Source organism: Lygodium microphyllum, chromosome 5 (genome assembly GCF_053477565.2).
Source record: "Lygodium microphyllum isolate KBCC chromosome 5, Lygodium_microphyllum_v1.1.10, whole genome shotgun sequence".
Lineage (NCBI taxonomy): Eukaryota > Viridiplantae > Streptophyta > Polypodiopsida > Schizaeales > Lygodiaceae > Lygodium > Lygodium microphyllum.
In genome coordinates, this window is record NC_141139.1 from 167001060 (window position 1) to 167018260 (window position 17201).

The 17201-nt window shown below is 41.1% G+C and overlaps 1 protein-coding gene across 2 annotated transcripts; it reads right to left on the reverse strand.

Annotated features, from left to right (window-relative positions):
* Positions 1 to 553: 553 nt before the first annotated feature.
* Positions 554 to 11425, reverse strand: LOC148036658 (uncharacterized). 2 transcript variants are annotated; one of them, XM_087678698.1, is made up of 14 exons: positions 11096 to 11425; positions 10631 to 10783; positions 10077 to 10138; positions 9827 to 9914; positions 9587 to 9648; positions 9411 to 9495; positions 8594 to 9088; positions 8015 to 8488; positions 7819 to 7890; positions 7488 to 7577; positions 7288 to 7374; positions 6984 to 7143; positions 1661 to 1712; positions 554 to 1538 (listed from the first exon to the last, which is right to left on the reverse strand). In XM_087678698.1, exons 2-14 carry the CDS (start codon positions 10727 to 10729, stop codon positions 1076 to 1078), a joined length of 2289 nt encoding a protein of 762 aa, XP_087534824.1. In that variant the 5' UTR covers positions 10730 to 10783; positions 11096 to 11425; the 3' UTR covers positions 554 to 1075. The 2 variants fall into 2 exon arrangements, with proteins under 2 accessions (XP_087534824.1, XP_087534823.1); XM_087678697.1 differs by having other exon boundaries at positions 7738 to 7890; positions 11096 to 11423.
* Between the last annotated feature and the right edge of the window lie 5776 nt (positions 11426 to 17201).

Sequence of the window (17201 nt, forward strand, 5' to 3'; positions counted from 1 at the left end):
TTTCAAGTTGTTGAGAATTGCAGGATAAATTTAGGATGGCATGTATGCTGGTTGAAGTGGCCAAATGAGATTGGGTATATGTTATTCTTACTTTCAGGCATCTTGTAGCCCTAATAATTTCCCTTTGATAAGTATTACGCTTTACTTTTGTCCACAGATTTTAGGTTATAACATTTACAGATGCCAGTAATCCATGCTCACAATTGCACGTAAAGGTAAGTATCTATCTAAATTATTAATTAAAGACACCAAAATTCCCAGCATGTTTTTCTGTGTTCCATCTGATGAAACTTCTGCACTCATGAACCTTTGCAAGGTGAAAATTGTAGGTCTTTAAGACTACAACAATCTAGACACAGTCAATTACCTTAGTGATATTGTCTATGGATCCTCCAGAGCAGTCTGTGAACATAATAACTATATAGTCCAAGATAAAAGTAATTCTGCAAGGTCTTACAAAGACAGCATTGATTGCATGCAAATACCATGACTCAGCTTTGAACAGTTCCTCAGAAAAATAGATGACTAGCAATTCAGACAATTGACCACAATGTTTTTGCTCATATCAAGAAAACCTTGAAAGATTCCAAACCTTATTAATACAACTGCAAAATTTTATTTAGCAGAGATGATGTCAGAGCTTCAAGAGAATATCTGACAATTAAAATCCAATAAATCAAACAAAGGGTATAATATCCTAAGTCTCTCGAGTTGCTGCATCATCTCTCCCAGTACAGCTTGATCACAGGTTACAACAATATCTATTATGCCTACTACCAGACACACAGCACCTCATAATTGTCTAAGCTCAGTACAAGCACATGGCTGCCATATAAAATCCTGAGCCTAGACACAATCTCGTGTCCATAAGAACACACATCCAACAGCAGCAGTTCAAAACTGTCAATGCTACAACCATGTGGCATTTTAAGAGGGGGAACAGTCTCACTACATATAAACAGACCAAACACACAGCCAATGTGTAGAACGGACACTCCAACTTGGAACCGTTAGGCCGAGGCAGCAGCTGTACCATCTGAGAATGGAGTCTCTACGGCAGTATACTCACAACTCACTAGCCAAAGGGGTTGCCAACAGAACCCAGAGAACTTTGAGTTGGGAACTGTGACGGAGGCTGAGGACCAAAGTGAGAATCAGGCCCGGAAATGCTGCTTAAAGATCCAAGTGAGCCTTGAGACATGAGCCGCTGACCACCTTGGACAAGAGGTTGGGTGGGGAAAAGAGGATCTGTGCCTGATGGCAGGCTGTTCAGTGAACCAAGAGACCCATAGGAGGTGAGCCGTTGACCAGATTGACCAGCAAATAAAGCATCTGTGCCAGAAGAACCGACAGGGTTTTGCAATGGTATTCGAACAGCAGCCCCCTGGGAAGGAAAATCTGTAGCTGCACCATACGCGCTCTGAGAAGGAAACTGAGAAGCACTTTGCAGAGGGAAAAGGGAGTCCATGCCTTGCTTAGGAGCAGTAACAAAACCTCCTGGCATGCCCATTCCCATGGAAGATGGACCAGGACCTTGCCTGCAGGTAACTTGAACAATGGCTATTATTAGAGAATGTAACAAATGAAAACAGTAACACTAATAGACTTGATATTTTGGAGAAGGAAAGAAAATACACAAATACAGGACTCGAGGACCTACATTGCTTGAGGTAGAGCATTTGGCAGTGTTTGACCACCATAATATCCACTCACTGCAGAGACACACAATCAGTTCTCACTAACTACGAAAACTTCAAAAGATCTCCAGACAGGTGCTAATCTGGCAAACTAACTACAGGATGTGTTAAATTTAAATGAATAAGGCAAGCATAGAATTCTTGAGTGTTGAACCAGTAGCAGCCAGTAAAGAAGTAGATCACTGCCAAAGTGCCACTGCACACAAACACACTGCAGCACATTGAAACACAAAAGGTTGTGACACACGTGCAAGCCAGCCAACAGTATTCACACATCTGGCCTGAATATGTGAAAAGGCACAATGTTTGCCTGCTGAAGAAATCTTATGGAAGGCCCCTCAAGCCAAAATGTCAAACCACCCATCCACAAATGAGGTCTCATTTTACTCTAAACTGCACATATAGCAAGGGTGCCAATTCCTGGAGCCACTGAGCAGCATAGTTTTTTCATATGTTTTTCATACACATACGCATATGGGTATGAAAGTATGAAAAAAATATTTTTCACCACTACTGTTTGAACAATTTGTGACCTGAAAATTTAACATAGTTTTCTACTAGTATACATTTAACTAACCACACTTTCCCATGACATGTACACATTTTAAAACACGCATTACAATGTGAAAGCTTGACCAAACAGTACTGATTCTCAAATATATTGTACAGAGGAAAAATTAACCTAAAACAGCCCAAAATGTTCGCTGATCTAGAGAAGTGGACTGAAGTACTCAATGGAGTCCTAAGCACACAAAAAGGGCAGCTAGTAGATGCAACCTGCACAGTGGTACAGTACCGATGCACATCATGATAATATCATAGATCATAGACAATAGAACATAGAATATATATACAGGGTTCACTCCTAGATGTAGTACAAAATTTATGCAATAAGCTTTGACTATTCCTGAGTGCCTGTGACTAAAACACACACTGTCCCAATTCCCACATGCACTGTATGAGTAGCTCATGGATTAAGGAGCTTGAGCATCATCATAAGCAACATCCTGAGCATACTGAGAATAATCCCAAGTACATTGACATATCCATTTGCTCTGCCATCATTGCATAAGTAAGCTTTAGTGTCATACATCTTACATTGACCACATACATGTCAAGTGTCATACATAGGTGTGTTGATCTCTGAGTGTGTCCAATTACGGGGTATCTCATCGGGAATGGGGTGACCATGGATTGTACATGCACTTGCATATAAGTATCATGCTCCAAATCATTGGAAGGTGGGCAAAGTTCCCCTTGGGCCAGGTTATGCACCCCTTCAGGGTCTTAACTGGTAAGGGAGGGTCACCTCTCTTTTGGCTTACCACCTTGCCTAGCATCGCTTCAAGCCTAAAAATTCAAGGATCAAGGCTTTGCACCCTCCTTGTGCCCTTCTTCTTGAGAAGACTCTGAAAGCTGATTGATTTTGGGCACCTAGGACTCTTTTTTTTTAATTTTGACAGGACAACTATGTTATGAATAACATACGTTCATTTTTTTCAAATGTTTGCAAAGTATGTTTTCTGAAACATACTTGGACCAACAGGACAAGCATGTTATGAATAGCATACTTCAGTTTTCTCAAACATTTGCAAACATTTGTTTGCTCAAACATACACATGGAAAAAACCATCTGAGCAGTCAAGAGCCCACAAAACAAAACAAAGTTCAACAATTAACAGATGTCAGATCAAGAAAGCCCACTACGCACATGTAACTATGAGAATGGATGTAACAGTGAACAGGATTTAGGGAAGAAACACTAAAGCAACACATAGAACCCTCTCTGAAGGTCGATAAGCAACCCAAGGATGGGGACACAGGGGAAAAGAACCCATGCAGCCACTGAACTGCAAGGCAACGCCAAACAGAGCAGTAACTGACGACACAAGGCAATCTATGGCTGCAAAACAGACTGCCCTGGTCAAGAACAGGCCAAAGGATTAGCAAAACATGACCAGCAGTCACCAAAAGCCCAAAACAAGCTGTCAGGTAACCTGTGACAATGAAAAGTGATATGATTTAACATAGTAGACATCTGACACAATGGAAGCAGAAGTATAAAACATGAGCACAATAGCACTGCACACTGCAAGGTGAAAGCAGAAATCAGAGGGTTCAGAGGTGATAAAAAACGAGCAATGGAGTCCTTAAATATGCATAAGATACACTATAATGCCAAATGAGTATGCAACCCTCAATCTAACCAGCAACTGTGCTCCATATATCTCCCACATAAAATGTGGTGACTGGTTCATGTATGGGACTGCACATTCTGCATGGGCAGTAGGCTGACCAGCACATTTCAGCATGTGGTGGCACACTAACAAGCTGTCCAACCTGATTCAGACTGGACTAGCTGACCTGCCCTTTTGTGTCTTTATTTGTTGCCTATTTATAGCCAGCCCTTCCTTCTGACTTTTTATCATCTGTCATGGAGATTGAGGGAGATATACAGAGTGTTGATGCCAGTCAGGTTGAGTCCTCTAATTTCTGCTTTCACTGTTCAATGATCAGTGTTGTTCTCCTTATGTTTTATGCTTCTACCTCTATGGCACACTCTTGCACTTGGAATTCTGCATGTCAGTGAGTCATTTACTCATTAGACACCCTTCTGGGTAACAGTAATCTGCCTCAGACCTTCATGTTTCATTAAGGTGACATAGCAAAATCACCAGTGTGGATGGAAAAGATCAAACAGTAAACTGCATCAGCATTCCATCCTTCAACTCAACAGTGTCTAAATACAAACCTGAATAAGGCTTCTTGTTTAAGTTCTGTGATAGTCTGATAGTTGTAACCTGAAGCATAACTGGTAAAGGACTCCTGCCCTTGGCCTCACCTATAAATCCCTTTTATCAATGTCATTGTGTAAGCAAACCATAGCAAAGCATAACTGGTAAAGGACTCCTGCCCTTGGCCTCACCTATAGATCCCTTTTATCCCTTGTCTTTGTTCACAAATACAAAACTAAGATGAAGTGCAGTAATGTGGCACATGACTCGGCCCCCTTCGAACTCACCCTTCTTGAATGTAGGCGGCCCAAAAAAAGTTAGTGAGGATTGCATCATCAATATGCACCTGTCAAATAAAAACTTCAATGATTGATTCACTGGAGCCAGAATTCAAAGCCCTCAACTTATTTCACATGGTGCAAAAAAATGCCCACAAAAATGATATGAGGGAGTGCCTGGAACAAAAAGAAACATATAGAAGCCAGAAGACGAGAGGGAATCAAGCCCTCATCGACATAATCTTGCCGCCTTCAATCTCATCCTTTCTGAACGTTAGCAGTCGAATGAAGTTACAAACAAGGGTCGTATCAAAGAAAATTTTCAACAGTTGATTCACTCCCACCAGAAATCAAAGCCCTTGATTCATTTCGCATGGTGCAAAAAATGCCCACAAAAATGATTTGGGGGTCTAGAACAAAAAGAATATGTAGGAGCTAGAAGGCAAGAGGAGATTGAGAACCCTTCTCAACCAATTAAAAGGCTCCATGCAAGCTCCATACAACACAAAAGCAAGCAAGAGGCCCTTGCTACTCGGCCATGTTTGTATCATAAAAAGCATTATTAGTTGGGGCCACCTTGTTACTGGCCTCCTTACCCTAGACTGTAAAATAAACTCGCTGGAGAAATTCATCTCTTCATTTCAGACGTCTGTTTAGACTTAGGCCCCAAGAAAGTCAGCCCCATAATTCACAGTATGGGGCATTCGAATTCAATGAATTTTGTACAAACATTCAAGACTCCCAACTTGATTTCCTAGAGATGAATCACATCCACATCCAATCAGAAATCCTTAATTCAGGACCATGGGACGCCAGAAGAATTCTGGCACATCCCAATGATTATCTCCTGACTGCTCGCTTGGGCTCATATCCCATGGTTGTGGGTTTCAAGTCTTGTTGGGCACATCATTCAATTGACATCTATGAACACATGGTCTGTTCATTAAGTCGGGGCTCCTGTTCCAAAACACTCAGATTGATCCTCCTCAATGGTAGGGTCGCTGAGGAGGAAGAGGGTCCAGGTACAAACCAGCTCCCCTGTTCAGTCAGCTTGTGGATGTGGATGTGGATGTGCAAGCATGGCTCTTGCCTTACTGTCTGCTAATGCTTGGACAGGAAGCACCCCTACCTTTTGGGGGCTCAGGTGTGTGCCTTATCTCAGGGAGGGAACAATTTCCACGCATCTAGTTTTAACTAGGTGTTCAAAGCATTTGGATCCACTTGCAGATAAGGCCATCTCAAGTTAAATTACCAGGACCAGTTCACAAAACTTCACGATTACTATGCAAAACTGCCAGCATCCCACTACTTTGTATACTAATTAAAACAAGTGATAGCATGAGAAAAATAAGCGAGTCCGACAGTGTACAAAGAAATGCATATGCCAAATCATGACAACTACCCCACTGCACGTACAAATTGACAAGAGAATTGCCTCAGAGGAACAGGATATATACAGATTGAGAAGAGAAATGCCTCAGGCAACAGGATGATCCAACACCTTAAATTACCAGACGCTACTACAAATGACCTACTGCACACACTTTGGCAGCTCAACTTCATTAGACAACTAATGACAGACCACTATTCACATGATGACTGGGTCTAATTGTACAGCTTAAACACAGAAGAAGCGTGTCAGTATAGTGTCGAGAACAAGCATCATAAAAACCTAGAAGGATACACTTGTTTCAATGTTTGAGAATTGTCAAACCACCAGAAAAACAAGTTGCAAAGCTCTAGCCAATCCACATGCATGACAATCCCAGACTCTGCTTCATGATAATGAATTACAGGCCTGAGTGTTTAATACCGCAGACAAGACATCCCATAACACCCTCAGCTGCTTAATGGCATTCAAATATGTTTGGTAGCCAGAACCTATACACCAGTGACCACCTACTACAACTAGTTGACTGGCCAGACCTTGTGAAACAGCCGTCCATCACTACCCCCAATAAAGGATGAGATATTGAACATTAGGCATAATTGGAATGAGTTCCAGTTGATCCAAGCTGATTCAGCTTCAACAATCCAACGCAAAGGACTATATCCAACACAAAATAAAAGCAAGATATTTCGCTCCCAATAATAAATGACATACTACTAACAACGCCCAGGTCATCAATAATGAAAGCTCACAACTAAAGCTCACCAACAAGAGTACAGATGGTCTACATGGGCAAGTTTTGGCATGTAAACATAACGTTCCAACCAGATTGTGAAAGTAGAATGCAAACACTACTCCAGGTTTCTCAAGGACAGCTGCTTACCTGAAGACATAGCAGCAGGAGGATATGATACCGGTGGGGGAACCAGGGTGTTAGTCTGGTTCCATTGATGACCAAAACCACTCAATCCAGATCCAGGCATTGTCATTGAGCCTATATTCATGTTTGGCAGGGCTGCTTGCAGTGGGCCCAGACTAGGAAACTGCAAAACACAACCACCAACTTACATAAACAAGTTCACAGCCAACCAAGTAACAATATGCCCAGACAAGAACAGTCCTTTACAATAAATAGTAAACACACATCCATACGGCTTTGGACACGATGTTTGCATACCCAGGATTACCTCTCCAGCAGCTGCACTCATCGATGAGTCTCCAGGAAGATCGAATGGATTTCTTGATATAGACGGTGGTCGATTATAGCTTCCCACCTAAGTCCAAAGTGTTTGAAAGTCAGTATCTTGAGAATGTGTATAAACAATATAGTTCATCAACCTGAAGGTTTGACAAGGGATGTGCATAAACAAAAAAAGAATAGGCAAACCTGCATGCCCATTCCTCCTGCAGCTACATATGGCGGACCAAATCGAGCTCCTGGCAACTGTAGTCCTGGTTGTGGTGCACTAAAAAGATCCTGCATCAAACCAGGTCATGTTAATGGTGAACTTGTAGATAAAACTCCAATCTTGAATGGTAACATAAACAAACAAGGCAACAACTTCTAATTCCCTCAACCCCACAAACTTATTAAAATGCTATCATTTCTTTTTAGGTATGAAGGAAATAAGTACGACCGATGGAATTTCTGGTCTTGAAGATTTTTGTCCCTGCAGTGCCTGCGATATTGCACCTGCAGAATTATTAGCATTACTTGCCTCCTGTGTCACTTGTACATGTGAAGTTGCAACATGTGTTGTTGCTGGAGCCGCTGGAAAAGAGCTCCAAGGCTGAGAAAAATGTGCAAAAAGGCATCACCAACTTGCCACATGACATGTGAAAAATCTACACTTACAATACACTAACTTTGACCTCGAGCAAATGTTGTAACATCACAATCTCCCTCCAGCATACCTGAGAGCTGCCAACAGAAGCTGATGGCCCCACAAGTGATGTCCAATCATCTGCAGTTGATTCAAGTGAAGGCGGTACAGATGCAGTTGGCATGGCAGGCCATTGTGTTGCCCATTGAGCATTCCCATTTGGTTGGTTAGGAAAGGCATCAAAACCCCCAGTTAATCCCTGACTTGAAACCGGAACAGATGCTGTTGAAGCTCCTGGAGCAAGTGGTGCTGCTGGTCCACTTGTTGCAGATGACATATCAAATGTCGCCCACCCTGTACTGCTCGAGTTACTGGCAGATGGCTGGACAGCTGTTGTCAACCCAAAAGGATCAGTTTGCTCCCTTACAGCTGAAGGTTCAGGCTCCGCCATGAAGTCAATCAAGCTTGCAGAATTCTCCCTTTTGATGGAAGGTGCAACAGGTGGGCCACTGCCATCAACTGAGCCAAAGCTGCTAGAAGATCCAAACCTTTGCCCACGACCATCCTTTCCAACAAGGACAAAAACCTCCAATCAACTACCTTTCAATGACGAAGTTTAACATCAACAAAGCCAAATGATATAAAGACAATGCCAGCATGGAGCTCATACCTGAGATCGGTTTGACTTGTCCAAGTCACGACTACCATTACTATGATTTCCGTGATCCTCAACTCTAAGAGGGGGAACATCCTCACCCAATATTTCCTTCACAGGACGAATGGGTGGCGGACTGCTGCCACCGTGATCTCGGTTCCCTCTCTCATTTGCAAAACGCTCCTCAAACCTTCTGTCAAGGCCTTCATTGTAGCGATCCTCATAATGTCTATCACGATTGTCATACCGAAACCTATCATCATACCGCCGGTTGTCATTATAGCTCCGATCGTATCTATTTCGATCTATTTCAAACCGACCAGGACTCCTTTTCTCGTCATAACGAATGCCTCGATCATCATATCGCCTCTCATCTTGCCCAAAATTAGACCGGCGTGCCCCCGATGCACGATCATCATATCGATCTTCATAAGGGGGGCTTCTAGAATCAGCACGATAGTTGGGCCGTGGCTCAGGCCGTCGATTGTCATGATTATCTTCTCTATCACCCTACCCAAAGACAAGACAACAGCAAAACAACACAACATATCGAGACACCGCCTCAGTTATCAACTCTCTGAAATCCTCCACTTCAGTCACTTACTTTGACCTGCCTCATTAGAAGACGTCTCAAATTCTTGTACTACAGTGCAGCCATAAGCAAGGGGACAAAATTACCTTGGCTTCTCATTCAAGTTCGTAAAATGTAATAACACAGGACAAAAAAGGCTCAGAGAGAGGGTAGTTTTTTATGCTTGAAGCCAGGTTTTTCTTTTCCTTTTGTTTAAGTTTCCTTTGTTAGAGGAAACAAGAGAACAGGGAGAGGAAGTACCCCTCTGCGAGGTAGTGGCCTTTCTCCAGAAAACCGTCTGTCCACGTACACCATTTTGATAAAATCTCGTACCCTATCCACATTGCTGCATGTGGAACACCATACAAAAGCCAAACGTGTAAATCATTTACAGAAAGAAAACTACCTCAATATAGACACTAAAACTTGAACCGCACCTGCTGTCAGGTAAAGGTTGCCGCTGCGAATCCCAGTCTTTGAAGTAGATCTCTCTTCCTCTCTTCATAAAATAATTAAAAGTATCTCATGATAAGAAATTTTAAGCAGAAAGAACACACAAAACCTCTCATTGCAGACTTTTATTTCACAATATGCACTAAAATATGCTTAGTTCCAATGTACAACTGACTCATGATATACGCACAGCACACTTTATAGATAAGGTTGTGTGTACCTACTTCATTGCCACCATTCTCAAGGCTGGTGACTTCTTGAGAGGTGAACTTTGACATTGACACAGACTTGACTCGATGTGTGAACTCGCGACTGCAATTAAGTGTTGACATTAGCTACAAAAGCAAACTCAAAACCAATGCTTAATCCCAAAGCAGAGAAAGACTTGATTCTGTTGTACTATCTCTGATCACCTCAGACTTTGGTGGTAAAACAACGTTTGTTTTACCACAAGCGGTAGATAAAACTACTTACTGTATTCCACTGCACTGAGTACAGACAAAAGTCCAAAAGTTCAAGCACACGTACTGGGGCCCCTGCCAAAACACAACGAATTTAGTGTTTTAAAAGATACTGTGAACTGCGAGAGACAATAGATCATTTTTAAGCAGCTTTAAGTAGCATAAGCAGGACAACAGTGGTATGCATGGGTAAAACATTACATTCAGACTCCTGCAAAACCAACTAATTGACCTGCGACTATCAGCCAGGCTGGAAGTAAGTAGATCCGTACTTTCATTACCATAGTGAACTCCACTATATGCTTGCAACATGAGATCACAAAAGAGTATCACCGTGCACAGTTTAAGCTCCTTGCATCCTATAACAACGACTGGATCCTTTAAGAAAAGGAAATGCGTCCTTCCATACCACATCACATAACTAGGACAGCTTTCGTCCACTTCAAGTGGAATGGTGGTAAAATGGCCGCTACACCAACAACTAAGGCTGATAGAGTACGTCTAAAAATGCAGATCCTGGATATTTGACAAATTCCAGACTGAGATTGAAGCACAGGAGAAGCTCACCAGACTATTGCAATTGATACATCGACGATTGGCTCCCTTGCGCAGCAGGTTCCGTATTGCCTTCTCATTCTTTTCTTCTTCTTTGAGCCTGCTACCCATGATTGTGACCTGCTAGATAATGCCGTGTGCTTTGTCCGTCGCGTACCTGACCTCCTGGATGTAAAGTTTCCCAAACATGGTCCGAGTCAGAAAGTTGCTGCAGAACTGATCAGTTGTGAAAGCAGGGAGAAACCCTAGCAACGGCACACGGATGCTCCAGGCAAGTCGTAGATTTTTTAAAAACCCTAGCCAGATAGACGCGTTGGACAATCACGGAGGCACAGCGTCAAAATCGACGTGTTCTGATAGCGTGGCATGAAGAAGGCATCGAGGAAACAGAAGATCTCTGCCAGGGCAAGCAAAGCGACATCTCCGAGGATTATTTGGAGGGTAGGATCGACAAGGAAGGCGGGATCGTGGACTTACACAGTAGATCGATGTGGATGCTATGGCGATGGCGAGGAGCCGAAAGGCAAGATATCGGCAGAGATCCGAGCAGGCTGTCGGGGTCGTGCAGGGATAAGGTCGATGGACAGGGAGGGACTCCCACGCACGCACACACGGACACGCTCTCTCCCCCTCACTCTCCAAATTTGGACAGGCCACACCGAAGAACGGGAGGGAGGGAGGGAGGGAGGGAGCGAGAGAAGGGAGGAATGATGAAGCAGGTGTAAAAGGAGGCAGGAGGAAAGAAGAGTGTGATGTCACATAGGTAGGAGGAGCACTAGCGCGGCCCCGCCATAGCTTCTTCTTCTTTCTCCTGTGTTGATGTCAAACATCAGACGAGAGAGGGTAGGGCCTTTCACCCTTTGCTGCCGGTCACCGCCAATCTGGCAGTCGGTTGCCGGTTGGCCTCCGTTTCTCGCTCTTTTTTGGGCAAAAAATGCAGCCAATTCTTTTTTTTGAGTCTGGAGTGCAGTTTTCACGATTCTTTTGACCTTGCCTCTTGAACGGACAGGAATTTGGAAAGCTTGAAAACATTCGTAAGTTTCTCCATCGTTCTCGTCTGATTGTACTACACTTGGAATCAAAGGTGCCATTACGACTTCTTTCATGACCTAATGTAAAGGTACAAATTTTTCCAAGGTTGACGTTATTTTAGTGTATTTGAGTGTTCTGAAAACTGTAAAGCTCTATGAAGCGATCATAATTATGAATAAAAATATGCCTAGAAGTTGCACTGGTGTTGCGCCACAGTTGTGCAATCGATGAATTTCGAGGCAAAACTTTGCACAATTGCGCTAACAATGGTCTGTGAATCGCAAACAAAAATAAAAGGCCATTTCACTCGTGGCATTTAAAAATCTCAATTGGATGAGAAAGATGACGAGTTTTGAACTCTCATTGCCCAATGGGAGAGCTTGTAGATTATTGTTCTGACCACAAAGGCAACCCACTCAATCACATAACTAGCCCAAACTGCTGTTATCAAAAGGGGCTCCACACATTCTTAAAAGTGTTACTTGACTAGTATCCCATTTGTTTACTGGGTACTTTACCCTAGGATGAGAGTGAGAGTACAACTTTTAAGTGCTTCAATCTTGAAATCAACACTCAACTTGGTTTTAGTGTGTATTGAGTATCGCATTTGGGTGAGTTCAAACATTGGGTTGCGCTTTGCAACACAATTTTATTTCTATCCCAAAATCAGCTAGTCTAGAGGCTTGCAAGTATTTCGATGGGTTTAGGAAAAAGTTGTGTAAGCACTCCTCTTCAAGCCACGCACATGAGGGCAATGGGGATATAAACGAGTGAGATAAAGGAATTAATCCACGTCTCATTTTATGCACATGACAATAAGGTAAGTATGTACTCAAGGCTTATTGGGAAGACACTAGCACAAAAACATGATAAGATGTGAGTTTCATAAAGAACGTGCAAAATATTCAACATTAAACAAACTAATGCATGTCTTATTATTATTATTATTATTATTATTGAAAGGTTTGGGGGGTCACCATGTGTCCCACACATACCCCCCCACCCACAAAATGTGCTCCTACACTTGCAATCTAGCTCGTGGGCCTGCTTGCCTATGCAAACCCAACACCCGCTCAATTCACCTTGATGCGAAGTGCTTAGGATTAACTAAAGAGAGCATTCCAACACAACAATTTGTGTTCTGAACTCATCTTTCATGTGTGAGCTATCTAAATGGGGATTTTAATAATGTATACCTAAATTAGACTCATGTTTATGATCTTAATAACCTTCTCTTAGAAATCCTTAAAGGCTCTCTTCTTGTAATGCACTTGACATTACATTAAGACTTTTTGTGAACCTTGCTCTAGTGGTGGCTAGTCCAACACTCTACAGTGCTAACCTTAGGACACATCTATACCAATGTCATTTGCTTTGCTAAGTATAATTTGTGAGGAGAAAAGAGGGCAATTTTTATTGCATCTATTGTGAAGCATCTAACTCTCATCATGAAATGACAAATAATGCTACCCAAATGCATTTTGTTTTGTTATTGATGAAACATTTGCAATGTCCTCAGAGATGGCATCTAGGTCGACCGGTGAGGTCTTCCAAGTGTCCATCTCTATTCTTACGGCGTCTGTTCTATTGCCAAGGAAGATCAAGTTGTTGCCCCAATCTTCGATGACTCTAGCATTGCACATCCAGGGTCGGCCTAATAGGATATCATAGTCCACTCCCTTCATGACTATAAAGTCGACAGAGAACTGGACACCTGCGATCTTCACTGGCCAATTCTTTAAGACCCCAAATGGCTTCATTCTCATACCGTTTGCCAGTGTGACGTTAAACCAAGCAGCTTCGACAGGCGGGTTTCCCCAAGTCTGCAGCACTGCGTGGCTAAGCACACTAATGGGAAAAATGTCCTCTACATCATTTGCCTTTTTTATTGCAATGGTGATCAAGGTGTTCCTCTTTATCAAGAAATATGTGATAAAGTTTACACAATAAATAAAATCATTAGAGCATTGGTCAAGATGAGAATTTTTAGTCTTGCATGAAAAATATAATCGATTAGAGTAAAGAAAAATAATTAGTGTTATTTGAGTAAAAATACAATGTGCACCAACTATGTAAGTGCCATGGATGATGTATGGTGGAGAGATGGCATAATTCTCTCAAAGGGATGTGCCTTGCCCCATAGTCAAGGTGGATGATGACCTAATAGTGCTCAAGGTACGAATCTAAGATAGAAGTTTGGATGTTGAAGCACATTAACATTGTACATCTTCCAAAATTTTATTTTTGTACATTTGCTAGCCCTACCAAGTGTCACCCTAAATTGGTAATGATGGTTAGAATGGCTCCTCTCATAGTATAATTATTATGTAATTTCATTAGATAAGAAGAAACTCGAACAATTGTATAAAAACATCAAGGACACGAATGTGCTGATGTTGACTGTGGCCCACAAAGAGCTTGAAAATCAAATTGTAAGCAAACTAGTGGCCTAGATTGAAGAATAAGGTAGATTGGAGAATAAGTGGTTAAGTGGATGGAGATCAATTACTGGAGCATATCAATGTATGATATTATTAATTTGATCCTAAAAGGACAATGGCCACGTGCCAGGGCACTTCAAGAGGCGATCTAGTCATTCACAATACCCATAGACACACTATAGGTTGAAGAAATCAATTGAATGTCAAACAAAATGTACAGGTCATGATGTGTTGTTTGCATGCTCCCTCACAAGTCCATTCAAGCATGGCACCATGTCATTCTCCCTCTAATGTGCTCCATAATGATCCAAGGCTGTGTGAAATCATCATAGCTTATTGAAAGCCCTTATTTAGGTGTAGATGTTAGATTGATATTTGGAAACTTGGCCATGTTCTAGTCTACTCCTGGAATATTCTTCATACACTTCCATGAAGGTATCCAAGATGAGATCCATGGGTTGCTTTAGCCAATATATCTAAGAGGTAGGGCTTTGCTTATCATAGACATTACGAATCTTATCCCATAATTGCCGGGTAATCTACCCATCAGAGATGACATTATAATAGACTTACTTAGAGAGTGACAAAATAATTATAAATTTACATAACTCATCTAGTTCAATCCAATCCTTTGGATCAAAGCATTTGGGCTTTACACCCTCATGTCTCAATGGCTTAATTTGCAATTTTTGCACTAGAACATGCTAGATGCATGCCTTCCAATAGCTGTAATTTGTGCCATCCAACTTCTCAATGTTAAAGATAGCGTCGTCATTTGATCCAGTAGCTATAATGTAAGAGATGAAAGCACAATCAAAGACAAACAAGTTGCTGTAAATGACAGCAACATGGTCCCAAAATCACAATGAAATTAAGTGCTACGAAAGAGAAATTGTCAAAATAGTGAGTTGTCCATGAATTGTAATAAAGTAATTGTCAAATCAAGTGTCTGCCCTTAGATAGAGTGTATACAACCAAAATAACATGCTACTGTAATAAACTGTAGCAATACGCCAACAACCAGGTGTAAGCAACCAAGAAAGAAAGACTAGGAACAATTGACATTCATGGTTGTCACAACTCCAGTGTATCAGTAACCATACATGTAGTAGGCATAAACATTATACATATAGGAGGTCTAAAAATAAAGAGAGAAGAGCTGTTAAATGCATAACCCTCTCAGCAAAGCTCAATACATAATCCAAAAGCATATAAATATCACTAACAACACACTGACAGACATAAGTGCCAGGTCCAAAATAAGTGATCAAATCAGCCCACTATAGGATAACTGCATCCAATACATATTAAGAGATCATGTCCATGAAGTAAGTGTCCCATGGTCTCAGTGAAAGTAATCTCAAGTTCAACTACATAAATCCAAAGCTTTATGTAGCATCCAAAGTAGTGTATATAACTCCCACTAGAACAAAATTGAATGCCAAATGAGCAATGCAAGCTCAAAACATCAAGTATGTGACATCTGAGTATCCAATATACATGATAGGAGCATAAAACCCAATAGATTCTTCAAGCTCGTAACTATGCAAGCCACTAACGTAATCAAGGCATATAATCACAACCAATATCAATGTAAAAGAGCCCAAATCTCAACTCAAAAGCATGCCATAGCATATCGGGAAGCATATATAACAATCAAAGTAGTGGTACATCCTTTTAGTATCCTGTAAAATCATCAATTAGCATTAGGTATAAGCTTTTCACACTGATAAATACTTGCTACCCTCTCATTATAGCATTGAAATGACAATGAAATCTAAGCTATTTCAAGTAAAATCAATCCCAAAAGCATCACCATCCCATCTGGGCACCAAATAAGCATCCTCGAAGCATCAAACATGCATTATGGAATTTAGTATTTGTTGTCCAAATCGAAACTATTCTATTTTGTGTGAAACAAATAACAAATAATGGTGCACAGATCGGTCGCCGTATGCACGCGTAGTGAGCGTCAGAAGGTCCCCAATAACAAAAAAACTCTACTTTTTGCACACCAATCAATGAAGAAAGCTTGCATGACATGAACAAGAGACCAATTGGGTGCAATCTCCTCCCATGCCTTTGTGTGAGTGCTCCACAAAGCATGTATTTCATATATTATTCATCTTCAAGCTTAAATAATAGCCCAGATTACAAAATAGCACGCTTTAGCTTTCGAGTTTACTTTTGTGCCAATAAAGAATTAAAGCTAATGGGCGCCCAAGAAGTCAGGCGGTGCCCAAATACAATGTCTAATACAAATATTTAAATCGTGTGCCCATGCACATACAAAAATAATAAATAAATATCAAACGCTTTGATAAATAAGCGCGAAAAAATATAGGCGCCATGCCTAAGATACGCGCCCATCAAAATATTGACGATAACTTGAATACACGCTATCCTCCAATGCTTTCCACAGCCACCGCTGCTAGCTCTACACATCAACTGAAGCATTCACAATTGTTAGAAAAATAATACAATCAAACTGACAAAAGTGAATATCTGGCAGTCTTCAGCTACATAAATAAATTGGTTAGAAATCAATCCTAACCTTAATTTATCACGTTGGCCTCTAAAAGGTCGTAATAAACTAATATGGAAGGTGTTGTGGATTTTCCAATGTTGTGGTAGTTGTAATTTAAATGTATTGTCATTAATTTTGTGTATGATCTTGAATGGTCCATAAAATCTAGGTGCTAATTTCACAATTGGGTGCTTATCTACACTTTGTAATCTTCGTTTTTCTATTCGTAACCAAACATAATCATCAACTTTAAAATTCATAGCCTGTCTTTTCTTATTTGCTTGTTTTGTATATGATTACTGGGCTTTGGCAATCATATCTTTAACTTCATAAAAAATAGTAGCATGCATGTTAGCAATATCATCAACAGTTTGAATTTTGTTTGATAATGATGCAACAGGTGTAGGCAATCTATATCCATAAATAACTTCAAATGGTGCTTTCTTTGTAGTTGTATGTGGTGTATTATTATATGCAAACTGAAGTAAATGTGGATGTGTATCCCATGTGTGTGGTTACGAATAGAAAAATGAATATTACAAAGTGTAGTAGACACCCAGTTGTGAAATTAGCACCTAGATTT